This window comes from Thunnus maccoyii, chromosome 18 (genome assembly GCF_910596095.1).
Source record: "Thunnus maccoyii chromosome 18, fThuMac1.1, whole genome shotgun sequence".
In the NCBI taxonomy this organism is placed as follows: Eukaryota; Metazoa; Chordata; class Actinopteri; order Scombriformes; family Scombridae; genus Thunnus; species Thunnus maccoyii.
In genome coordinates, this window is record NC_056550.1 from 14,896,744 (window position 1) to 14,924,730 (window position 27,987).

Below are 27,987 nucleotides of genomic sequence, written 5' to 3' on the forward strand. Positions count from 1 at the left end.
CTATTATTTATTTTTAACAGTGCTGACCCACATGTTAGAGCTGCTGCCCCAGCTAGACTCCAACTGACAGCTGAAAACTACTCAGGGTCTTGAATAATTCATTACTGTCCTGTTCCTCATTCTAGTCAGTATGGGAATCTAGGAGTCGACCCGACAGATAGCCCAGGCAGGAAGACTGAAGTCCTGAGACAGTTCACTGGCTGATGCTTCTGATGATACTGAAGAGATTGGCATCTGATGCATGTGACCATCGAGGCTTTATTGGCAGATCACAAAGTCAACAGACTTAATGCCTCTAATAGTCATGCCTTCCCTATATCCTTGGCACCAAGAGCAATAGAGAAGATGGACTTAAATACATGATGTTTGCTGAATAGTTGACTTGTTGAGCCTTGAGATATGTTTCAATCAGAATAAACATTTAGTGCTCCTATTTTTTTGACTAAGTGCTTATTGTCGCATTGGAATCCAGTTGAGAGCAGGGACTGTTTTGAAAACCCTTTAATGTACCTGGTGTGATGCGTATAGTACACTGTTATATTAGTGCAAGTCAGGTGAATATTGCTATGGTAGTAAGGTGCATGATTGTCCATGGATGTTAGAATTAAGTGCACATTGAAACATGAATAATTTACACAAAGTATATACAGTACCAGTCAAAAGTTTGGACACATTCCCCCACTCAAGTGGGAAAATGTGTCCAAACCTTTACACACATGTAACAGTATAAATAGACAGTACTTGAAAGACAGTGCTGTCTGTCATTGAAGACAGTCCTTCATCAACAGTGATCAGGTAGATATTCAGCCCAAGTCTAAACCAGTTTAGAGTTAAAACAGGGCTTAATTTGTTCAGTTGCCCAGTTTATGAAGTTACATTTCCATCAATCTGTTTTAAGTTGAAGTCGTGGAAATGCTGAACATTTTAGGGAAAAATCTTGAGATATTGCAAGAAAGTCTTTACACTTGGAATGAAATGTGACAAAGTGCAATGGAAACAGATTTAACAAATAAATCATGATGTACATGAAGCATATGACATTAATGTCCACTGAAACTTTGGGTCCACTGAAGAAACCATAAAGAGCAGCAGACATCTGATCTTGCAATCAATGCAAATTTGAAGCTAGTGAATTTCCATACCAAACAGAAACCAACAGCAGCACATCTAGCAAAACTTACTGCAGATAAAGCACACTGCATAAAGTGTGCTGTATGTAAATATACATGATTTAAGGAGCTAAAACTGGCAAAACCACTTTATTCAACTTTCTGCTAAAGCTTACTTGATAAAACCTGTGTTTTCCACGACAATCTCAGGCAAAAAGACGACAAAAAACCAACAACAAACGAGAAAATGCAGTCAGTGAAACACTTCCTGATTTTCACCAGGCTGGTAGCAGGACAATAGAGGGGATGTCTGCTGTGATTAAGACCACTGGGCTGGTCTTCCCGTTACAATAGCAACCATGTAAACATGAGGCCATTCCCACCACAAGCTAATTAACGAGCACTTACACAACTTCATGATACAGTCAACACCAAATTCTGGTTGCTGTAAATATTTGCAACCTTGGTGGCCCACTGTTCCCATTCATTTCAGTGTATAGAACCTGTCCATATCACAGCGCTACAGGTTAAAATACGACACCTCAATCTGATTTAAAAAAATCCTTTCACAAATCTTATTAAGTTTGCTAAAATACATACCACATTGCCTTTTCCTCTCTCCAGTTCCCATGATGACTGACATGCCATCAGCAGAGATGTCCTTGTTATGATCAGTGAGTATTAGTGCTGTAGATTGTTGTAAGAGCTTCACAGTTACACTGCTTTTAGCCACTTTTTTCAAGCTCATGTAAGCTGCAATTGTGGCTGGTAGGTGTGTATTGTTTTTCCCCCTCGGCGTTACTCCTACTCACAGCTCTCAAGCATGCTCAAACACACAGGAACACACACACACACACACACACACAAACACATTCACGCACTGACAGGCTCTTTGACAGCTCCTGCCTCTTGACAGATGACAGTAGTGGTATGGAAATAGCCCACATTCCTCCTACTGCAACCGCCCAGTCTGGTCTAACTAGCTCTCTATACACCTCCTCTCTCATCCCTTCTTTCTATCCACTTCCTAGCTTTTTTATTTTTTAAAACTCTCTGCTCGTCTGCTTCTGCTCCCTTTTTCTTTCTGTCTAACACAGACACACATACACAGACACGCACAGCTGCTTTCCTCATTTCACCTGGAGAACACTGTTCTCACGTCAGCACTTGTAGATATCAAAAGGCCCATATTTGCTTCACAAAGCCTTTTGGATATTTATTACGATGATGATGGGGTATTGGTCAGCATTTCACATCAGATCAGCAACAACGAGGGCACCACAACAGCAGCAGAGTGCACTTGTTTCAAATACAGTCCGCTCACCTTGTGAGCATCGGCTACAACTTTTATGAGGCTGGAGTAGCAGCCACTCCAGTCTATAGTGCTTACTGTCCACTTCACTGAGTCACTTTTATATACTCTGAGGTTTCATCCTCACTATTGCAAACATTAGATTAGCATCTATGATTGTGTCCTTTTACTATTTTTATTAGGAATGACTCAAAAATCAAACATAGAGTGCCCACTATATCTAACTGCATATACTGGAGTAAAAGTTAGAGATAATTCTCCCCTCAAAAGGAACACAGATCGGCCAAAATATTCTTCCACAATGGTCACTATCTTCAGATTCCTCCCTTCACGTTAATAAACACTGACAATATTGACCTCGTTTCCAACTTGCCTCATAATGCTTGATATAATAGTATTGATTTCACCAGCATTATGATTTATGTTTTATTTCGTCAGTAAAACACTCCCAAATAAAAATCTTGGGTGCTTTGTTCAAAGATGACCACCTCAATATTTAACTTTTTTCCCCATCAGCCCCTTGCTTTTCCGCTTTCACAGAGGTCAATCAATAAAATAAGACCAGAGTCACAGTGGTGCTTTAAAGGGAAAATTCACCACTGTGAATATGATGATTTCTTAAAACTAGGTCACCTATGTAGTAGAAACGTGCAATTATTTTTGAAATTGATGCCCTATGACTAGAGAAACTGAGAAAAAGGCTGTAGATTCCTCATATCGCTCTTAAGGGGGAATCCTACAACAACCAGAATGCATTGTGTGCGGTCCCGTCCAATCAATTACTGATGGTGTGTTTACCGAACACAGGGGAAATGCAAAGTTTCCCTTTAAGCTAAATGCTAACGTCAGCATGCTAACATGCTCATAACATACAGGTATGTTGTATATTTACCATCACAGTTTACTGTGTTAGCATGCTAACATTTTGCTTATTGGCAACACAAAGTACACAACGCTGATTTGAATGTCATTAGTTTTGCAGGTATTTAGTCATAAACCATAGTATTGGACAAACTGAAATTTTGACCAGATGATGTTATTGTTATATCATTTAAATTCATCCTGCGGGGGATATGAATGTCAATACAAAATTTTGTGCCAAACCATCCAGTTGTTGAGATATTTCACACAATAAGTGGTGGGTTTACAAGAAAAGTCAGAATCAGCAAAATCAGTAGGTTTCATCCTCTGCAGACCAGAAATGTCTGCACCAATTAAATTTAATGACAATCCATCCAGTAGATGTGGAGATATTTCAGTTTGGACCAAATTGGTGGGCAAAAACAAAAGAAGTTGAAAGGTTTCACCGTCATCTGTAGAAATGGAGACAACAACTTCCCACATGTCTCTTCAGGATGGACGAATGCTGCTTTCAGACTGGTGAACACATCTGATGTGAAAACCATGCTATTATCTTTGGAGGCAATACTTGGTGTAAAATATCTGATACACAGTGCATGAATCAGCATTAACTTCTGGTTGATGAATGTGATCCATGTTAACTTTAGTCACTCAGTGTCCCAGAAAGGCCTGTCAAATGCAAACTGTTTGTTCACCTTAAAGAAAGTCTGCAGCAGTCACTTGTTGTTAGCTCTCATCTCAGAAGAGACATTCACAACACCCCCTTTATGAAAATTAGATTACAACAGAAAATCAGAGGTTACATCAAACACAACGTGGCCGTTTGATTCTTCAAAGCCTCCAAAAACCTCTAACACAATCCCTTGAAGCAACACTTGAACACAGTCTCTTCACAGAACCCACTAGTTACAGTCACTTATTCATGAACAAGTACTGCTTTTGCCTAATTTCACTCTAAAATAAATGTTTCTTCTTCCCTTTGGACTTGAAAAAATGGCCTCTGATTGGTTTACTTTTGGGACATCATAAATCAGCAATCGTCAGACAAATTTGTTGAATCGTTTTGGCAGTAGGGTTCGTTGTTCTTTATGTTTGCTCAATTATGAACCTGACTGCAAGCAGAGATGGTCTTTCATTATGTTTGTTGATCTTACCTCACGCGTCATTACCTCTACAGCAAAGTACTAAATTATCCCTACTAAATGCATATTTTTACCACACTTTTGCATGTTTTGCAACTGATAAACGACCAGGCCATTTGTTGTTGTAAAAACTGAGACATTTTCTTATCTTATCACAGTCTCCATCGTACCCAGACTTTCACTATGTGTCTGCTTTCTCAAAAGGAAGTAAAAACTAGGCAAAGAACTTTGAAAGGGAGATGGTGATCACGACAGCTTGCCATTTACCTCATACACAATCTTCAGGTTGACAGTCATAGTAAAGGTATGTTTGAGATTTACCTCACCGCAGCTTTGTTTTTTCTTCTCCATCGTGTTGTACTTAATGTTCTTGATAATCTCACACTATGTCTAGACAACAGCTTTCCTAATTGGCCAGTGGTTTAACTGCTACACAATAACACCAACTCCCAAGTGAGGAAGTTTGCATGTGTGGGGTCAAACTAAGCCCTGAAGGATTTTCATTTCGCTGGATGTAAAGCTAGATCTGTTGAAATGACTGCAATGCTTCCAACTCCTTTTATAATATCACCACACCCCACACAATGTCACCTTTCCTTCCACCATGCACGACTGATCACAGGACAGTAACAACAAAACATAAAATAGTTTCTACATTGATAACATTCCAGAGATGTAAGATCCTGTCTTTAAGTATTATAAAACACTGTGCAGTGTTTTGGTGTCTGATGAGGCTTCAAATTTATGGATCTGTCACTCAAGCTGGACTTCCTGGATCGTAGTTCATGTCTTGCTGGTACCTGAAACAACACACCTCAGCCAACACAGCTCCCTGCTATGTTTTAACACAGGCCTGTTTTTGGTCTGAATTCCTGCTTAGTGTTGTTTCTCTAATCTTTGCTTTTTTCCATATGAAATACTGGACAAGACTGTAAAAGGCAAAGAAAGTAAAACTGCTCTTTGGATAAACTGCTCACATAGTCAACACAATAATACGTTGCATCTTGAGTAAACCTGGCAACACAGCTGTGAGGTTGTATACTCTGTCAGGACATACAAGTCTTCAAGATACTCTTAGCAGGGCCTCTGTAAGGACCCCCACAGTCCTGACTGACTCACTCAGGAAATAACTGTAGTGTCTCACTGGCCCACAGTCTGATACGGCGGCCCTGAGCAGACAGGACTTGTACGTGACAGGCAGACGGAGGAGGGAGCAATACTGTTGTTTATATTGGGCCTTAACTATGGAAAAGAGTAGAGCAGAGATACACGATAGACCAAGAGAGAAAGAGACAGAAAGATGAAGAGACGATCCAGCTGCCAAGTAGGACTTCTGCTTTTGTTGTTCCCAGACAGCAGGAAGAAGAAGAGGCGGATGAGGAGGAGGAGACAGAGAAAGGGAGTTCATAACAGAATTAAAACCTGAGCCAGGATTTCTTTATTACACAGAAAATGTGGGCAGTTCGGGTCAGATCATCACTCCTCCCCAGGTTCTGCATGAAGGGGTTTTCCACATTATAGGCCTCTGAACACAAGAACCTTTTACTTAACCTTTTATCTTAAATCTCACTACTTGAGCACTGATTAGAAGTAAACATCAGTTCTGATTCTTGCATCATCTCCCAGAGGAGCAGACTTGTTTTTCCTACAGAAGCAGGTGAAACTCGGATGCATGAATGCAGAGATGTGGAGTGACCTTATAGGTTTAGTCCTTGCAGCTTTAGCATGGCATTAATGGCCAAATCCATTAGTAAAAATGTAGCTAAATGAACAAGATCAATTGAGATTTGATGAACCTTCCCTATGGACACTGCATCAATATCCTCTCAATACTCAATTATTTTAGAATGTGCTCTAATTTGCCTGGCATGGGTCAAATATCAGGGGTGTATTGTAAAGTCAGCTTAACGTGACACCAACAAATTACAAAGAGAACATGCCCTTAGGGAAATGTAAGGGATAGCTAAAAGTAGATGGAAATACCACTTAATCAATAAGCTATTAGCAAAAGAATCACTTCATAATCAATGCGTTAGATTAACAAATATTTTAAAAGTTTTAACTGCCTGCTTCCTTGCCAGGTGTTTTTTTTGGGGGGGTGTAGTAGACCTACTTATCATTTTATTAAAAAATTAAAAAGTTATTTTAACCAACAGTAAGCTGAATACAGGACGTGAAAGACAAAAATAGCAACAGGGCAGACACGATGGGGCTGGCAGGAATACAGGAGCTCTTCACATATAAGTTCATGAAACGTTTGAACTTTTTCCATGTCAGGCATTTGAATATCAGCTGTTCTCATCTGAAAACTAACAGAAAACGTGCAGCTCAAGTTCCTCCTCCTCTAAGGCTTCTGCACGGAGTGATGACTGCTGGCAGTCCAATGTTTTACCATGAAACTAAAGCACATGTATGACCTCTTGACAGCTCGCAGGCATGTATGACAACCACAGATCTCTTGGGAGTTTCAGCAATGGAGAGCTGCTTATGTTTTCAATATCACTGACTGACATTTCCCAGAGGGAAAAAACAATAATTACTCATTATTGCGTAAGTTTAGGCATGTGGAGATTAATAATAGAGCATTTGCATCATGTTCCTCTGACCACTTTATATTTTCAAGAGACAAAAATTGAAAAAATATTCATGTGAGGTTAGATATGGTGTATGTACCCACCGATGATGACAGAAACTCAACATGACAGAGGTCAACAAAGAGATTAAATACATGTATGAAGGAACCTGTGAATCACTCACCCTCTGAGACACATCCTGGGCCACTTTATGTGTGTGTGCAGTGGTCATGACCCACTCAAAGCCACACCAGATTATCAATCATACCTGATCATCATCACTGGGAGCGCTGACATTGATGCATCATGAGTTATGGGTTGTGGATGTGAAGATGTGGACAGGAAGAGAAAGTGTGTGTGTGTTTATAGCAGTAGAGGGTGTTTAAAATCCCCTCAAGTGCGACCATGAGTCAGGCTGCCATTGTCCCTGTAGAAAGACCTGGTTATCGATGCCCTTGTGGGCTATTCTGGAGCCGGTTGCCCTGACCTGCTCTGTCAAGAACATTCATTTTAGATTTCACAGTCCCCACTACCAAAACAATTGCCATCCTATTGCTAAAAACAATTTAGACGTAACAATTCAAGGGTCAGGGCAGAGGAAAAGACACACACCTGGTGACATATCACACTATAAATCGCATGACTATCCCTGTGTCAGGAATAGAAAACACAAGGGGAAGGCACCTCTCTTTTTCCGCTCTTCTTTTTTCTTTCACGGCTGCCTTTTTGTCAAGTTTGAATCCTGTTTATATATACTGCATATGTGTGTGTGTGTATATATATATATGTGTGTTTTCCAGCACTCCAGTCGGGAAGTGACAGTGAGCAGCCCAAGCCCCTGACCTATAATCCACTAACTGTCATCCATATCCCTCCCCACTTGATCTCCTCCATTTGTCTGCACTTGGAGAGGGCTCGCAGCCCACACTAATCCTCTGTGTGAGCATGCATGAACACCATATAAAGAGATACACACACACACACACACACACACACACACACACACACACACACACAATCATGCATGCACATTCCTACACACATACATGCCTCCACAAGTGAAATAGTGGAAGTAGAGAGGCATGAAGTATACACAGCTGGGCTGAGCCTTGCACCACTAACCTACTTTGAGTATCTGACTCTACACACTATGTGACTGCAGCATCCACCTCCCTATCAGTCTCTCTTTGAATCTGTGCCATTGCTGCATGTCTCCATCTCCATCTCTCTCTCCTAAACATATACAAACCGACTTACTGTACAAACACACTGTCACAGGCACACACAGACGCGCATGCGCATATACACACTGACAGGTTGTTCAAGAGTGTGTCACATGGTCATTCTGCTGTGCTCTTTGTAGCATTTCTCAGCAATGAGCAGAGCGCTGCTGCCATTCTGAATGGCATGGTGCCAATGATGGGGGAACGTTGAGGGAAAGACTACATGATTGCAACAACCTCAGCCTTCTTCACAGCACCGGCGGTGCAGTCACAGCTCATCCTCTCTCCCTATGAAAGGAGAATGAATTTTGCATGATGCAGCAGCATCTTACAGCAAAAACGGAGCGGGGGCAGGGGGTGGAAACATGCACATTTTGCAGAAAGAACAAAAAAAAAAACAGTTATTGCAAAGACTGAGGATGTGCTGTAGTAGTTTATTGACACATTGACCCCCCTGAGTAAGTCACAGAGTGTTACAAATCCCTTCTTAAAAAGTGGGTTGGCAGTGGAGTGGCAGGGCCACGAGCCCCGGGGGGGGGGGGGGGGGGGGGGGGGGGGGGGGGGGGGGGGGGGCGAGAGGGCTGAAAGAGGCTGGAGGCCAGCCAGATGCTCTACGCAGACAAACACACACACACACACACACACCCTTTTTGGAACAGGACAGAGAAGAGATGTCCAAGAGTTGTGGGCTACAGAGCTAAATACAAAGGTGCACCGGAGTATGGGTTTTGATAGTTCACTTGTATTCAGTAGTGCGCTGGAAGGGAAAATGAGGCCGATAACAAAGACTGGATATTCTGGAACAATGTAAAGGCACCCATAAGAGACATTATGGGATATGCTATTCCAAACAACTGTGCTGTGATGGATTCAAGAAACAATGAGGAGGCTATATGAGGAAGAGACAGATACCTGACAAAAATGGTCGCCAGCAGAAAAGCTGTAACAAAACCCCGGTGTAAAGCTAAAACTCAAAGGAAAGAGCAATGGTTTGGTATTTATCAAGAAATCTTGAGAGGGGAAATATTTTTGACCAAAATAGGGAAAATTTGACCATTTACATGAATTATGATACCAAAAAAGTAAGCATACTGTTTAAATATATAGTAACTGTGCTACGGTCACATGTTGCACATCTGAAAACCCAACAAAAATGTAAGTATTAAAAAGAAAAGAGCCAGTGAATAAGCAGACAATGGAAAGGAAAGTTCATTGGAACAATAAGGCAGAGATGTTAAAATCCCTCAATAGAGGAAAGGGTTCCCACATGAACTATCACATCACTTTACAATCACCCTGTGTGTTCAGAAAAGTCTTAACTGATCAATAGATGAAGAGAAAACCAGATCTGGATTCTCAAAGTTGAAAGAAACACATGATATTAGGAGAGAAAAGTAGAAACCCAGAGGGGAGCGTGTTGTGTTTTCAGAGTGTGAAGCACTGGATGTACTGGCAGTCAGAGGGGGGATACACCTTTTTCCTGCACCTTCAGCAGGTCAAACAATCTTTGTGCGCTTACATAATTGTTCCAACCCTCCCTTTTCCTGTCCACTCTGCTCGGCCCTCTCTTCCCTTTCCGACAGACCTGAACCACATGCACGTTAATGGAAGCCATGAACCCAGACTCCCACAAAAGCCCAAGTGGAGCAGGACGTTCTCTGCCTGAAATTCACTTGACCACATGACTTCAGACTCATGGGACCTTTAACACGCTCTGATTTTTCTTTCTAAAGAGGACAGAAATCGCATTCATTTGCCTCATGTCTCCTCTCAATCTGTGAGTCTGTTGAGCAGTAGACCTTTAACGCGCCACATTGTCTGTTAGACTAAGAGGAAACTGGAAACTTTCTTGAAAAACCCCTTCTCTGCTTCAGACAAAAAAATAACACTTTCGCCATCAGCCACTTAGAAAAGTACTTCAAACAAAAGGCAGAGAAAACAGAGAGGAGGTCCAAGAGGATTTGCATGAACGCCTCATGTTCTCTTGAAATGTAGCTCTTATTGATCCAAGCAGATCATGTACGGAAGTAGCCCAAATCCAGAAAAGTTGACTTCCATATGGGCCTGTCTGGCGCAATGTCTGTTGAGTCCAACTTCACTCACTGAGAGGATGTCATGGGTAAATGTAACATGCTATCTGATATTCTGGGAGGCAACTCAACAAGGGCCCTCTGTGTTCAGTGACCTTTTTTTGTCAAAGATGAAACACGCACACAGACTTCAGCCTATAAAGTAACGTCGAGCCACACACAAGAGCCACATCCTCTCTATCTTGCCATTCACTTCTCAAAACAGTTACTGAGCCGTGGTGAGCTAGCCCGCTTGTGCGTAGCCTCCAGTGTGTGAAAGCAGTGAGAGTGCAGAGCAGTCAAAACAGAGGAAACACTCTTTGACAGAGGTGAGTCACACTGGTGGAGACAGAGAGACCGAGAGACATGGGAATATAGCTTTATCCTAAGAGAGACAGGCCTTTTCCTGAGAGACAGTGTGAGATGTCATAGTAGGAAAAGCACAGGTGTAGAAATGGTTGATTTTCATTTAGCGGCTTCAGTTTCAGGGTCCTCATATTGCACATGCTGGCTCGCTGTCACACTGTCACGGCACATCTTTAATGGTATTAGTCACACCTGTGTCTGCAGTGAAAAAGGCCTGTTGCTGATGTCACTTATAGGGGGGGTGGTCTGACTCGTAATTAACCACTGACGCGACACACCTGAGACACCAGAGGAGTGGTGGTGGAGATATTAAGTTATGACTCGCTGAGACAATTCAAAAAATAATCAAACCTGGGTTCTGGTTTGGTTGTTTTCAAAAATAATTTATTCAGAAATTTCTGTGCCATTCATGTGTGTCATGTGTTGAAAATATACACAATACTCAGAGCAAAGAGGTGAAGAGACTGAGTGTTGCCAAAGCATTTGCATTAGTCCAGCAGACCAAAAGTCAGTAACAGCTGAAATAAAGCTAATATCAATCAATCAAACTTTATTTGTATAGCACATTAATAGTAAAACAATTTGCCGCAGTCATGTCATATTGGAGTTACAGTTATTACAAGTTTCCGACTTGACTCACGTCAACATACAAGTCGTAATTACGACTGAGAAACTGGGATTCTTCCGAAGCTCGGACATATCTGACTTGACACTCCATAACACAGATGTGTTCAATGTAATTAAAGCCAAATTTAATTGATATGTTGTAATTGTGTAAATGCACAGTATTTTAAATGCTCATACATCCAACTCAGTTATCATACAACCCTCCTGAGTTGTTAGATGACATGAATATAACATTTTAAAACACGAATATGATAAAACAAATGATCCAAATAAATTATTTTGTGTATAAATATATAGCTTTGGGTCTCAGATCAAATTCTGGTTTCAAACTTGGCAGTACCAGTCAGGTTTAGCCAGGTTGGAATTTAAAGACATGTGTACAGGTTGGGTTCAGGACTCAGATTCATACCAGTGCAGAGCTCTCCTGCCAGCCAGATGCAACTATCACCATCAGCCTTGCAGACGATACAGGAAAGATACAGAGTGTTCCTGCGGCTACAAGTGGGTGAAACCTGTTTCGCCCCAGCCAGGAAAACAAAGCACATTCACAAGGGACAAACAGCAACATCCTCATGTCAAATTTGCAAATTGTGGGCGTTGTGAGGGGAAGTTCGAAACTTTGAAACCCTAATCCTGCAGAAGCCCAATGTTTCACTGTGTGACAAAATATACTTTACAAAATATACTCTTTGGACCTGGTTCACTGGTGCCAAAGCTATTTTGTTATTGCAGTGTTATTGCCAGGGCCTTTTTGTGGGAGGTCAACTTTGTGGAGTACTGGGTCTCTTCCACACCATCCCACTGCTGCTCCCTGACATCCTGCAAGGCCCTCAGGTTTTTTTGCGTCACTCATGCTATGTGCGGACCCTTATTGCCTGCCCAAACCACCTCCAGCTTGGAATAAACATCCACAGCCTCCCAGCTCCCCTGAAAGCCACAATTCTCCATAGATATCTGCATTACAGGTGAACCAGGTGGCTCTTCTCAAAGAAAAGTCAAAAAAAGAGATGGAGAGGGAAGATATTCAGCCTGGATACCACTTAGAGGTGAGTACTATCAAAGCATGATTTGTTCCTGTGCTCCATGAAGACTTTGGGGCGCTCCTCTCTTGGCCACTTCGCAGCGTGTGGGCTGTGGAGAGAAAGACAGCAGCTGCAAATCCACTCCAAAGCCCAAAAGACAAATCCTGAACGTAGCTGGCGCTGTCCTGCGGCCGGCAGATGAATGCTCCGAGATCTCAAAAAACCCAGCGTGTCGTGTGGGTCTCTCCTCGCCTGAGTTGGGCTGCAGTGTGCCATAACCCCACAGACCACACACTCACACTCTGAACTGCCAAGTTTAAATGGCTGGTTTTCACAGTGTGTAAATAGAGTGGTCTGAAGCCAAACTCGCGAGCCGTCACAAGGCGTGCTGTGAAGCCAGTGTCTAGCATAAATGCTCTGATTCATAACATATGGGCATCATTCATGTAGTCGCCGTTGAACAGTATGTACATACAGCTTGTCAGCTTGCAAACCAACAAAAATTCCACTTTACACAGAAGCAGGGGAGACAGAGATAGGTGTAGATGGGATATACTGTCAGAGTCAGTCATGCAAAACGAGAATGTGTTACACTCAGTCTGCACAGTCAGACAGGCTTCACTGTGGGCTCTTGTTGGCCCATTGTCCATTGAACAAGTATTGTGGCAGAAGGCACTGTATTGTTGACCGTTGTCATGCGTGTCAGATGGATTACTATAGACCCGTTTTCTCTAAGCCTCGTACAGTACGGCCAACTGTGCAAAGACCAGTCCCTACATTCTTCCACGAGGTTGCAGAAAAGTGACTGATAGGAGAAAAAAAACACACACAAAACACAATAGATATGTGAAAATAAAGAATCCAACAAGCAAAATGTACATGTCAGATTATTTGTATTGTATAGGTCTCTTTTTCCAACACAAAGAAGATATCAAGCAGGTGAAAATGAAAAAAAAACATATAAAGAGGGAGATGGAAAAGAAATGGAAACTGAATCCTCATGAAAGGTATGACCTGGTTTGATGGAAGGTTACGGATGGCCGGAGCCCACTCGCTGCTCAGTGAGTTAATTATGACAGAACAAAGCAACTTCTATTGAAAGAAACTCCTGTAATACACTGGATTCAGTACGAGTATCTAGTTCACCGCCACTCTCCCTCGCTGTCGTTCACTGGCAGTGCTCCATACCTTTTTGGCCATTTTCCAACTTTGCTCTGGCACTTCATCCCACCCCCTTTATCCCCTCCTCACACACACACACACACACACACACACACACACACACACACACACATACATACACATATCTGCTGTCTCACTCCCTCATTCCCTCTCAAACATCACACCATCGCTGCTACTATAATCGTGTCTCACGCTCACTTTTTGTGATCACATGTTATTTCCATACTCCCGCCTCTCTGTGACACCTCACTATCTCATTCTGTCCTCCCTCTCACACCAGTTGTGGCTTGGCAAAGTGTCCCTTTCTGAGGAGTGAGTGTCACAGATGATGGCTCACTCTCTACTTTGTTCCGCTATCCCCCAAGCGCCCAGCTCTGCTGTGGGCGCACGTGTGGGTGTGTGTAGGTGCTAACTTGTTCTTATAAAAAGTAGCAATTTGTGGATAATGTTCCAAAATGTTCAACACAAAACTAAACAGCAAAACAGAAACAAGGAGGTCTGCTGCCTTCCTTTCCCTGCAGCATACAGGACAATATTTATTCCAGATGAGAAGACAGACTGGGGCATAAATCACACACACTTGCACTTGCTCACATGCGCACACACACTTATCATACTAGGTCATGATCCATCCATCCATCCATCTAACTCCACTGCAAACAGTGCTACAAGGGAAAAAAATGAAACTAGAATTAGTAAAACTACATGACTGCGTGTGCACGTCAATGTGTGTGATTATAAGTGTATGTGTGTTTACACCCTTCTGGCTGTTGTCAGCGACCCCTTGTTGGAATCAAAGCACCATATGTCTGTCTGCGGGGCTGTGCAGCTGACGTGTGCCACCGCTGGAGGCCGGGCCAGCCTTCCACAGCACAATGACAGCTTTATGCCCGTATGCCATGCATGCGATATATAGTCACATCCTGCAGCTCTGCATGCAGTGAGCAAGTGGGACTGACTAACAGAGGTGAGACAACATGACTGATGGTTTCTCACCTGCACGGATGAATCTTGACAAACTTTGAGTTCAGCTTATGATTAGAAGGCTTAGGGGGAGTTTGCTGAACTATGGGTGGATTTGGTCAGTGGGCTCGTGTTGCAGTGATACATCTGTGCCAACACATTCTTAAAACAAACTCAGCTTTTGCCATGAGTCAATAAATGAATCCGTGTCTCATGGCTATGCTTGGCTGACCCTGAGAGGACCTGTTGGGCTGGGGAGTGACACAAGCCTTGGATAAACACAAGTCTACTGGCCACAGTACTCACACTTTAATATGACACTGCTGCATTTGTCAGTCATTATGCTTATCCATCCACAGCTGATTATTGAGTCTTAATCATCAACCTCTCAGTGTCTTTTCTACCTTAACACATGTGGTACCAAAGACAGCCTCCTGACACATCATAACATATGAGTGTGTGGGTCTCGGTTCATTTAGGAGGCAACTTCACGTCAGTAATTTCTACTAGGAAAATGCTGATGTGGAAAAAATGACTGTGGGAAGATGAGATAAATGTATGTGCCTGGCATAAAACTAACTCCATGTCATTATAAACTAAAGTCTCTATCAATAACATTATTATTATCAGTTATTATTATGCCATTGGGAAATATGGCACGCTACAGAGGCACATGTTTCCCTATATTGAATTGGCTGTTTGCCCTGAAATACAAACCAGCAGTATGAATTGCATTGAATAGATCATACCTTGGTTGTCCTCGTCCATAATAGCAGCCTATAAATCAAGATCTCCCCAAAAAAATCCGTCACAGAAACTTCCGTTGTGCGAAAAAGGTGTAATTTGCGACCAACGCGCGTCCTAATTTCCAGGACACATTTGATACACAGGTTGTCTCACAGGCAGCGTCTTCTTTTAGGAAAATTTTGGGCCATTTACGCTTATTCAGTCGCCTCCGGTTCCCGTCAGTCAGTGAGCGGTGTGTGTGTCTCCGTAGCAGCGGCGGTGTCTTTTTCACCCCACAGTGTTGTCGTTATCCCTCCAAATACGCCTTCACTCCACTGGCATCGGCAGAGTGGTTGACACCGCTGCGTCAAGTGCGCGTCACGCAACCACAACAATACCGGATGTAAGGCATTTTACTCTTCCAAATAAAACAGTCCTGCTTACTCAAGGTTGTGACACAAACAATTTTCTTTATTTTGAATCTTAAAACAGGAAGTTTTCGTATATTCAGTTCACATTGACAGTAGTTATAATCCCATCTCAACTCCACTACAAAGCCCGTGCTGCGCGTCAGCATTCATCACTGATCAACCCTCACGTGACTCCCAAACGATACTGAGATTATACTCAACGAAATGCACCTTTAAAGGAGAGGTTCACAATTTTTCAAGTCTGTCTCAAAACAACAGTCAGGTGCCCAAATGAACAGTGAAAGAGGTTTTCCTCGCTGTAATCATTCTTCCTGATCATACCGGCTGTTAAAAGATCCCCTTTAAATGAGTTTTCGATGTAAGTGATGGAGGTCAAAATCCACATTGTGTCCACACAGTCATTTTGTACAAAAATGTGTTTAAAAGTGGCTTCAGCAGTCTGAGTTAGTCATATCAAGTGGATATCTGCCACAGTTACAGTCTTTTTGACCTATAACCTCGAATGTCTGTCCGTCACTGACTGACTGACTTACTCACTGATTGATGAAGTTACACCATTGGTCGGTCAGCCCAGTGTTGTAGTTTCCTAGTTGGCTGTTGCTGTTTCAAAATGAATTGGTGCCAACAGTTTCTATTACGTTCTCAGGAGATGTTTACAGCGGAGCCCCGAGCACAGCTTACTTTCAGTGAGACTGATGCTGCAATCCATTGTACTCGGAACTTGAAAAAAAATTACCTCTGACATGGAAAAGTGCAATGGAACGGTCATTCAAGTTGGAATTCCATGTCGGAAACTCAGGCAAGATCCATCTACCCTGAGTTTGACAACAGAAACACACCTGACGTCACAGCAGTATTCACAGTAGTAACAGTATTACCTTTTCATCAATTTTTACTTTATGTAGTATTTGTGTTGTGAAACGTGCTGTAACAACTTTGTAGCTGCCATTTCCATTCAGTTGATTTGTGCTTGATAGAAGTATTTGTGAGCATGTGGTACTAGCCTAAGCATGTCATGTGATATGCTATTTCAGTACACTTTAACAACAAATATTACTGGGACCACTACAGAAAATTGAAGATGAACATTTGATATCCAGGAATTCACATTATAGACACTAACACTGACTGTCCCTCTAACAAATTGGCCACAGTTTCATACATTGACCATACATGGCCCATCCAGAAACTAGGTTTTGACTGAGTCAAATTCCCTCTTTGTGTTTCCTTGGACAGTGTTTCCCTGTTGAGCTGTGGTGGAAAAATAGTAACAAAAAGAGGAACTTTGGCACTAAAAAGATTGAAAGATATCCACTTGATTTGACTAGTTTGGATGACTGAAGCTTCATATTAACTTCGGATAAACATTTTTGCACAGAAGAAGGCTTGTGGATTTTTGTCCCCATCACTTGCATTATAAGTGCATTATGAAGGGATCTTGAAATGGCCCATATGAACAGGAGGAATGATTATGGCAAGAAAAAAACAATTTCAATGTTCATTTAGGCACCTGACTTTTGTTCTAAAATGTGAACCCATCCTTTAATGTTACTTTACCTTTAATATCCGACATAGTTGGATTTTGCTGTGATATTTGGTTGTATCCCTCAATAATGAATTGCAAATTGATTAACATATAGGAGAAAATTATCAGAATAATTTGTAACTTGTAACTTACTTAAAATACAACTATATTGTCATAATTTACTTTCTGATGTATAGATGAGTTTGTTTCTTTCTAACCACATGGTGTGTCAGCAAATAAAATATTAAAAGGTTGATTTTTATTATTATATTATTATTAATTTCTACATTTAATATGTAAGTGGTTGAATCAGGGAGAGAGAGAGACGCCATATTGGTTGGTCTGTGTTGTATTTTTTGTATTTGTGTGTGTTAAATTGTTTTTATTCTTCTTTAAATGAAAAAGTCCATTCAAACTTAACAGAGAAGTTGTTGCAAAATCATATGTATTACACTATCATGTAATTATGGTGTGGATTTAATTTCTGGCAAATCATCTACTTTCAGAATTGCTTCTGAATACAATGTCTCATACCAAAGACTATTTAAACTTTATTTAATAACCTGGTTGCTGTGATATACATAGAGCCATTCTGCACCATGATGTGAGTTATGGACACTGTCATTGGCCTCTCCAGGTTTCATTGCTGCAGTCCACTGTGTTTAGTTCAGTGATGAGCATAAATTTCCCTCATGCAGGAAAGCTAACCATTGTCGACAGTATCACACAGGCAACAAGACTACTTATTTTTTAATTCAATTTGTCCAAACATAGTTCATCCAATGAATTGAAGTGAGCTCCACGCTTGTAACACAAACCTGTAAAATTGCATCTGTAGCTTTCCAACACAATCAGAAACATAAAAGACTCATTTCAGATTGAACAATGAGGACTTCTGGACGAGACTCTTACATAAGAATGGAGAACCATTAGGTTAGGAAATAGTGGAATGGAGAATACACACACAGAGCTTTGCAGAGCTTGTTTCTACAACACACGTGGTTTCAATTATAGCATTCCTGCCTCTGCAAAGAAGGAGGGGGTCTCACTTCCTGTGTGCATTACTCCAATGGTCAAGCATGAACAGATGTTTTAATGTATTCATTTGTTTATTCATAGGTGTCTCTTTTGGACAAATGTTTTACTCTTAATCCCTTGTTCTAAACAAAGAGAGATTCTCCAGACATAACACAAACTGTTCTTCTGATGCTATTTCATATAGTTGTGATGTTAAGACTGTAACTTCACAATGTAAGATTGCAAGATTTACCTTCTTTTCTACATATAGTCAGATTGGGTTTGACATCTTATTAGAGATATGGTAGAGCATGAAATTGTAATGTTACTACATCTCTTCACCTTACATTTTCTTTGCTACCTACCTAAGATAGTAATGGTAACAGGGCCTGAGCAGACCCTGAGTGGCTCAAATGAGTCATTTTCTGCAAGTTCACATGAGCAGGGCCAAAAGAATTACACAATCCACGGAACCCCCTCGATCCGGCGTGATCCAGTCTTGTGCAGCCGAATGAGGAGCTTTCACATCACAGCAAGAGAAACAGGAGACCCACAGCTGGAGCCATGAAGTTACACCTGGATAAATGCGCTGCCATAAGGTGGGGGGGGGGGGGGGAATACATCAGTGATCCAGCATCAGCAATGGCTGGATATTTGGGAACATACACCCAGACAGTGTTTGTTTTCTCTGCACTCTGGCATGAAGCGAAGGTTGTGACGACCTAACCATGTGTTTTAAAGGAAATCGAAATTCTGGAGATGTGTGCCACTTAGTGGAGCGGAGAAAAAAAAACTTGAGGAAAAAGCCCTCAAAGAGATTTGTAAGTTAAATTTCTTGGCAAATTTGAATCTGGTGGTGAATGGGAAAGAGAAGCAGGGTGAAACAGGAAGAGTGAAGCCCCTCAAGTCCCACTACTGTCTAGTCAGCTTTTACATACTAGACGTATTGATGCAAAGTAGTTAGCACACAGAACAAGCCCTGATTTGAATATTCTCTGTGCTACATATGGAAAATAGGTCATATACATAATGTCGGCGATAGGTTTGGGAATAGACAAATACACTGTTACTGTCCATTTATGTCAGCGTATGACCTGGTCAAGCACAGCGTCCTCATTGAAAAACAGAGGAAGTTCCATTAAAAGCAATTAGATTCCTGACTTTGTCTCTCTGGCCCACGTACACACTCAGTATGCTCTATTCCACATAAATGTCATGCTAATGTGTTTATGAGTCATAAGAGAATCATAAGAGAACATTTGGCCCAGATTTCCACAGTGCTGAGCATGCAGATGGAGAATATAAATCATTAAAATCAACAAAATATCAGTTTGATTCAGTCGGTGCTTGACTAAACTGGACTAAATATAGTAAGTAAGCAGAAATGTAAACTCTTCCACCTCCTAGCCTCAGAACAAAGGCCACAAAGTAATCCCCCCACCCCCACAAAAAAAACAAAAAATGTCTGTGGCTTGAAGTGAACATGTGTGGGGTTTTCGGGCTGTCTGACTCCCTGTCTCTCGTGCCGCTGAGGGTACATACCCTCAGGAAGGCACACGTCTGGCCGATTAGGCCGACCATCATGGGAAACGTCTGGGGTACTCCTGACCGACTTCACGTGACCTGATTGAGCAGTCATACCGCTTCATATGCTCCAATCGCCACGGCTATGCCCAGAGGGCGATCACCTCCCCCCTCAAAACTGCTGACCCCCACACACATAATTACACACACATATACACACACACACACAGCTAAATAAGCAAACCTTTGCATCCTTAACTTTAGTTTTTCTACCTCCAACTCTCGAAAATCAAGTAACCACATTCCAGCAGAAACCCCCCCCTTTGAGTATTTGCTTTTCTCTGTGATATAAAAGAGATTTGAGGAGCGCTTCTTTGTTGAAGGTTGGGGAAGAAATTGTGGTAAGAATTTATTTATTTTTTGGCATTTTTTTTTCACTGGCGCTGGGGAGTTCCCAGTCCACCTTCTTCTACGTTTTCATACCTCAAATATAGGCCTGACTGTCCTAAACCAGGGGATGTGACGGGGTTTCACACCCCTTTCCTGTGATGGAGGACAAGGGGGTTCATCTTTAGGTGATGGTATGTGTGTGTGTGTGTGACAGAGGTCACAGGAAGCAGAGTGCAGCAGGATTTCCTCCTTTGCTTTGGTTTAAGATCCAACTCTGCATTTTCACCACTTCTTTCCTGCCACCATCTGATCGAAGGGCAAAGTTGGGGTGATTTTTCTGGGATCCAAGGACACATAAGAGTAGGACTCTGTTTTCCAGGCACAAAGGCAGCAGTGTAAGCCTGAGAACTTGAAAGTAAAGCTGTGCGTTACATACAATCCTCCTAGACCTGCTGCGCTGTTATATAACAAGGTGTAAAGATTACTCTGGAATTTCACGATAAGCATGAAGCTCATTCTGAAGCTTTACAAAAGGTTTTTACAAATCATATGCTCAATTGCAAAATGAAATGACACATAAAATAAAACAAAACAAAACAAAAAAAAAAAACAGCTCATCCCGAGAAGTCATTTTGATGATTTTCACAAGAGAGATTATGTGATTGGGATACAGTATAACAGAAAATAGAAGAGTGCAACATGCAAGATCAAACAATAACATGAGATAAAGGCATGAATGTTCCACCAAGCATCAATAGCTGAATGTTGATCCTTTAATACCTCTCTGCATGAAAATGAGCTGTTAAGTCAAACACAGCTGACAGTTTATATTGTAAAATAAGTGTACATTGAATTCCTATTTATTTGTATTACTGCAACAATAAATGTGACATTATATTTGAATGCTGCTAGAGAGAAAATGATCTTAAAATGAATATCAAGGGTTTTTTTGTCCACCCTGTTTGTTAATCAGTGAAAGGTAAAATTAAAATAAGTGAAATGAAACAACTGTTTTTGCTGATTTTTGCTGCTGTGCTCAGTGTATCACTCCACTTATCCCTCAAATTAATCCAGAAATGCGTGAAATTACAAAAAAGTAAGTTCACATTATGAAAACATAAAAAAAATGTCACACTTACGCCTCCTAAAATAGGCAAATATTTGAATGCTCTTTTGCTTGTATGACCTATTTCATCCTCACTATACGGCAAATACAACATCACAAATCTCCATCCTCCTCCACATTTCTCTCTCTCTCTCTCTCTCTTTTGCTTCCTCCTCTTCTCCTCCCCCACTCCTTTGATTCAGTTTTGAGGTCAGCTCGGAGCTCATCTCAGCACCTGATCTCATCCTTTTTAATGCTTTGCATATGCTTCTCCACCTCGGTCAACAACATTTGAATTGAAGGTGTACATCAGGTCTTTTTAAATAACCACAAAGAGGACGTTACACACAAAGTGCCAAAAGCACTTCCACCAAAACCTCAAACTGAGGGTGGGAGGGATCAGCATAAATCACAGTTTAAAGACTAATGCATCAGAGCTGAAATCAAGTGGATTAATGTTTGATTACATGTAGCATTAGTAGTCCTCTCTCCATGCATGGATGTAGTGTATTAATGTGTGTCATTTATAAATGTCCATGAGTAGCTGTCAATCATGCAGATGGATGTCATGCCACAATAGAAATTTTGATGCTGTTTATTAAGCAAATAAAAAAAGACTGTGTCACAATATTGCCGAGCAAATACTAATACACACACACACACGAGTCCCTTTGCAAATATGTGAAGATTAAACGCAGGTCTTCATTTGTGTCATTGATTTAGCTTTTGTGAAGCAGTCATTGCAGAAAGGCAACTTTGTTCTGTGCAGGAAATGATTCCAAACAAGACGTGACATTTAGTTGAATTTGAATTTAGGCCTCATTTCCTGTTTGGTTGCGAAGCGCAAAGTTGGCAGACACATAAACAGTTTGGCTTTTTAAAATGAAGTGTAACAGAGCCTATGATGTAAAGGCACAAATATGCGGTGTGGATAATCTTATTGGGATTTATACAACTTTTGCATGGAAAATATTAAAAAACAGACTGTGGATAAAAAAAACTTAAGATGGCCAAAATATATAAAAGAGTGGATTTGTTGAGCAAAAGAAAATGTGGGGGGAAATGAATGCTTCTTTGCCATAAAGTGAAGTTCAAGAGTTTCAATGGAAAACTAAAGTTTCTCCTCAGTGTGTCACCTTTTATAGATGTGTATTGTGTGTGTTTGACCTTCTGTAGTAGTCCCAGAAACAAAACAAAAAACTGATGCTTTATACAATGCATCAGTCCAAACAAACAAATAAAAACCAGAAGACAGAAGACAGAAGATCTTTCACTATTGAGCTTTATGCAGGCTTTGGGAAACCAGACTACCAGGCTCTGTTTGTCATCCATAATATTTCCCCCTAAGCTTACATAGAGTATTAAAAACATTAAACAAATAAGTCAAATACATCTGCACATGGGTAGATTAGCAAATACAGGCTAAACACCTTACAAAACTGGTTTGTGATCAAACCTGGATAGCAGTAATACAGCAACTAAAGGTCGAAGTGCTGACATCAAAAGACACCAAATCTCAAGATCCCTCACAAACAAATGGTGTAAAGTTTATGAATAATGTGTATGGAATCTGGTACTGTACATTAAATATACTGCATTGCAGCTTTGATTGAATTCCTGCCATATCTAGTTGCAGTATTATCACTCTTCCACACACAGTCAAATAAAACACATGCTGCAGATGCCAAAGGCTAAAACTCTATAATCTTTATACCACAACCCCTCTTTTTTTCTGAGGGTACAAATGGTGGTTGGCAAAAACAGAGTAAAGATAACCCGACTTATCCTTCATCTATAGATCTCTCTCTCTCTCTCTCTTTCTGCCAGTCCTCTATGATAACCCTATTAAAATATTTTCCTCTGGCAAATCCCTGAGAAATAAATCCTCTTTTTTTTTTCCAGAAAGGGGGGCGGGCAGGAAGGTTTGTCTGTCACATGGAGAAATACAGTTGCCTTGGCAACCTCTGATGGTTTTTTACACTGCAGCCTGGCATCACAGTGACTGCTTGGGATAAGTTTGCTGGGGACATTTTTGTGTGGAGCGAGGGTGTCAGCAGTTTGGAAATCTACTTAAAAGAAGCGTACATTCAAAGGAAGTGTCGAATGGGCCTAATTCATTACAAGTGCTCACTCTCTCACTAAACACTGAGATAGAGCGCAGAGGATTTTCTAATTGTTTGAGGAGCATGTTTCCTGCAGCCTTCTGAACATATGAATGACACATTTTATGAAAATCTCATGCAATAAATAACTGTGGCAGAGCAAAACTTATATTGTAAATAAGGGCAAATGGAACAGCAGAATTAGTAACATAACACAAAGTGTCAGTTTACTGACCTGGTGATAAAGTGAATATCTCTCTTTTTAATTTTTTTTTTTTTTTTTTTTTTTACAAGTTTACATTTAAATTCCCTCTATCGCTGTCCTATCAGCCTGTATCCTCCTCCTGGCAGCTGATGATGTGTGTTTTCAACAGAGAGGAAAGCGAGTATTGATGGCTGCTGCCCCTGTGTGGACACATGTGGTACTACAGCAGAGTCATGCTTCGCCTGAATTATATGAACAGGCTGGCATGTTCAGCCTCTTACTGTCTGTGTTGATAAATCTAAACTTCAGTGAGGCATGTGCATTTGCAGAAGTGAAATACATCAGTCAACGCATTGACTGATAGATTTGTACAAAAAACAATGCTAGTGTTTTGCGCACTATTATCTGTATGTGTCAGTGAAAATACCAAGAACCCACTGTGAGTTAACCCACTTTATAAGGACACTTTGCTCAGATAATTTCGCTGAAACTTCAGAGTGTAAACTTGAAGCTTGGAGTTTGAGATTGATGGAGGACATTTTTACTGAAAGTTGTTAGGAGGCTTGTGTTAAAACTCAGAATCCAAACATTAATACCAAATGACAATTGCGTCAGTATATTTTTGTAAAATACTTCTGTAAATGAGAGATTTCAAAATTTGACTTCTAATAAATTTGCAAAAAAATCATTCAACACTCAACATGCTTTCACTTTGTCATTATGAGTTATTGAGTGTGGATTGATCAGCTACAATGGCAGTTTTTTCCATTTAAATTTAAATCTGTAACAAACATAAGTGTGCAATAAGTGAAGGAATCTAAATACTTTCTGAATCCACTGTAACTGGATGATTAACCTTGTTCAACTAAATAAGTAATAGCCTTTCTGATATTAATCAATCTCAGGTTATTTTAGAAGTATATGATTATTAAGAGCTTATAAATGATGTTTGTGAATATTCACCTAAAGCACAAGGTTTTTCTCTCCCTTTAAAACTCCAGATCTTCAGTGTATTAATATGAACAAATTAAAAGTAAAGTTACTTATTGAACTGAACTGATAAAAAAAAAAATTGATAACCATAACATTAAAGTATGAGTTAAAAATATGGTGAACTGGGGCACCCTGGTGGCCTGGAGGTTGAGGTGCTGACCATGAACTGCAAAGTTTCATTCCCTCCTTCTCTCTCTCTCTCTTTCTCCCCTCATTGCCTGCTAAATCTGTACTGTCAACTTATTAATAAAGGCATAAAATGTCTGAAAATATCCTTTTGAAATCGTGGCAATTTGTAAGGGAATAAAAAAATGACATACATGTTGAGAGGCAAACTGAAGAAAATCTTGGAACAACTTAATCTAATATATTATAATGTCATGTTCTCATGCATTAAGAACTGGATCATGTTTAAATCCAAATGCAATGGTGTACGTTGCAGGAGGTGAAATGTTTTTGCTAGTGTGTTTTTGTCTTTTTAAATTGAATTTCCATATTGAACATATAACCAGAGGGAAAAAAAACTGGGGAGACAATGGGAGAACTTCGATGAAGGGAAAGGGATTGTCACATTTAGCTGTTTATATGTTGTTTGACAATATGTAATGTAAAACGACATGCATGTATAATGGGAAAGTTAAAGATTCTTTAAAAAGGGACAATATTTCAATGTATTTCAATGTCAAGGTACTTCAAAACACAGCTGAAAAACATGCCAAAGAATTCAAAAGGTCAAAAAAATCATTTTTGTAAACCTCGAAAACTGTTTTGAGAATTACAGAAAGGGCCGAGAAGGTTGATTTCATGAATTTATTACTTCCCAAACTCAGTCATCCTTAACCTCAATTCCTGTGACTTCAACCCCCCTCGCACACACATTAATCACAGACATAAAAACTTGAGACAAATGCAGCTACAAAAAGTTATTTTCCATGTAACATTTTTTCCACTAACATCACCTTTCCAGTGCCACTGATATGCAGAAACACAACAGTGAGTGTGACGACGACGTGTGTGTGTGTGTGTACAAACACAAAGAGGACATGCAGTGAGTCCCCTCAAGACTGCATTTAATGACAGACTACACATTTCCAGTAGAACAGTTGCGGAGAGGTAGCTGTACTGTTTAAAGACCATGTACCTGTTACGTAGCGTACCCCAAAATGTTTTGTTTGTATCATGCGGTGTAGATATTTACGTTTTAAATTAAAGTGAAATGGTTCCACTTCCTCCTGTGAGATGTTTACACTGGGAGCCTAATAAACATACATTTCAGACAAAAAAAAAAAGTTCCACAGCAACAATCACCGAATCCACCGCTCCTCCGACACAATCTTCGCGGACAGGCGGACAAGCGGACAAGCGGACAAGCGGACAAGCGGCTCCTGAATCTGATGCGGCAAGTTAAAGAACAGGACTGCAAGGCATCTTTTCCCTTTCCAACCTCACATGTCGATGCTCGCTGCAGCTCATTTTTCACAGACATCGCCGCTGTCCTTCCCCTTCAAAGGCACTGGACTCGTGTGACAAAGGTTGATTGCAACAACCGGCTGTGTCACTCTGTCGCATTGTCACACCAGGTTGCAGAATGAGTATATTCTCCCTCCACATCGTTGTGCAGTGTCAGCCAGTTTTCTTACAGCGTGTAAACATGGCAGTGCTCCCGGCTCCTTATTTAGGTCCAAACGCAGGCATTGAAGAGTCAGTGGATTTCAATGTGGACCTGTGAACAGATGAGGAGGCTGTCAGGAAACACATTACATCCAAAAATCCTAAATTAAACTTACAGCTGCAACAATTATCCGACTAATTGATCGATAGAAAATTAAATCATTTTGAGTCATTTTTTAAAGAGGAAAAAAACATTAAAATCTCTTGTTCCAGCTTCTTAAATGTGAATATTTTCTGTTTTCTTCTATGATAGCAAACTGAATATATTCAGGTTATGGACTCTTGGTCAGAACAAAACAAGACATCTAAGGTTGCATCTTGGGCTTTGTGAAACAGTAATTGTCATTTTCCCCCATTTTTTGACTAACAGCCGTCAGTTTATGGCTGTGATGTGTGGAGCTGTTGAACCGTGTGGCCTTTTGAGGTGAAACCATTCAACAGAGAATAAACTGGCAACAATTTTGATGATCAATTATTTTTGAGTAGATGAAAACTGAAAACAGGTGAGCTTTTAGCTGAAATATAATCTGGCGAGGAAGCGCTGAAAGTAGTTGAACTGTCAGTTATATTGTAAATAATATAAGCAGTTGAAAGTTCAGTTGAAGCACTTGAGATAGTTGAGATTTGTGCACAGTAAATAAAGTGTCAGTGGGTCTGTAAGCAGTGATAATAATCAAAATGTCTAGTTTAAGTGGTTGAGTCACCCTTTGACGTGCAAAATCAGATGATGCTGAAGCTGAAAGCAGTTGAAGTGGAGGAAAGTAGTTGGACTGTCATTTGGGCATAAATTCATCAATTCAAGAGTTGAATAATTGTTAATTATTTGATCTTTTAAGTTATTCTTCTAGGAAAAAATACCAGCTACTTCTATTATATCTATATACATACAATACAATACAACAACACCACAATCTACAACCTTCAAAATGACCATTAAGTTGAATCAACACCTCTCTAAAACAAAAACTGCACAGTGTATCCTAAATAAAGGGAGCAGAGCAGACTGCGTCAGTGTTAGCCAGGTGTAACAAATAATCTGGTAACTGAGTGTAAATCGAGTTAACAGCAGGGCCTTCCCCATCAGCTGTTACAGCAAGGTAACATAACTGGCAGCTTGGCAACGTTTTACTAAAAGAGTTAAGAGAGATGATGGTTTTATAGTTACCTGTAATCTGACATTAAACATCATCGACGCGACAAGGTAGATATAGGGAAATCTGATTCGCAGCCGCCATGCGAGATCAAAAAATATCAACAAAGTCCTCGTCAAGCCTTTGGAAAACACTCCGTAAGTCCGACCAGCGGAGCCCGAAAATCGGAGCACTAAATATGACAAACCCGCCATAAAGGCGAAGTCTGCCCCGGCGGTTTCTAAGGAAACGGTGTCAGTTAGTGCTGAGTGATGTGTGACAGTTCATGTTTCTATCGCTGGCTGACACCGAGCTCCATTTTTACATCGGCTGGATGCGTCTGGCTGCTTGTGTTGGCAAAGCTGCTCCACCCCGACGGCTGCTGCTCTTCCACTGATTCCTGTTATGGTGTTATGGTCATCGGGGGGACTGGTATCGGTGTGACACACGGATGTGGTAAGCTTTATTCTTTGCCCCGAGTTTAGACTCTCAGGAATTTGTCTTGATTGATAGAACATATTGTACAAATAATATACAAACAAACAAAGCATACTGGGATTTAACAAGATAATATAAACAATAGAAGAATACATAAATAATCAGATAAAACAAAATGATGAGCATACACAATATAAAACAAAAATAGAAGTTTTCATAGCCTTGTTTTTAACATTGCCCTTGGCAATAGTGTTGGTTAAGTTTGAAGACCATTTATTTTT

General features: G+C 40.7%; 2 protein-coding genes across 3 annotated transcripts in view; both read right to left on the reverse strand.

Moving 5' to 3' along the window:
* Positions 1–15,438, reverse strand: part of LOC121884975 (cytohesin-3) — a 36,101-nt gene extending 20,663 nt beyond the window's left edge. The window contains exon 1 of one of the 2 annotated variants that reach the window (XM_042394121.1): positions 15,199–15,438. In XM_042394121.1, the coding sequence (XP_042250055.1) occupies positions 15,199–15,217 (19 nt within the window). In that variant the 5' untranslated portion in view covers positions 15,218–15,438. Of the gene's footprint in view, positions 1–1,709; positions 1,940–15,198 lie in introns of those variants that run through there. The other variant, XM_042394120.1, reaches the window with a different exon arrangement.
* A 10,194-nt stretch (positions 15,439–25,632) lies between these two features.
* Positions 25,633–27,713, reverse strand: LOC121884256 (small integral membrane protein 10-like protein 2A). The gene is made up of 2 exons (XM_042392962.1): positions 27,304–27,713; positions 25,633–26,190 (listed from the first exon to the last, which is right to left on the reverse strand). The coding sequence occupies exons 1-2, from the start codon at positions 27,481–27,483 to the stop codon at positions 26,170–26,172; spliced, it is 201 nt and encodes a 66-aa protein (XP_042248896.1). The 5' UTR covers positions 27,484–27,713; the 3' UTR covers positions 25,633–26,169.
* Positions 27,714–27,987: the final 274 nt, after the last annotated feature.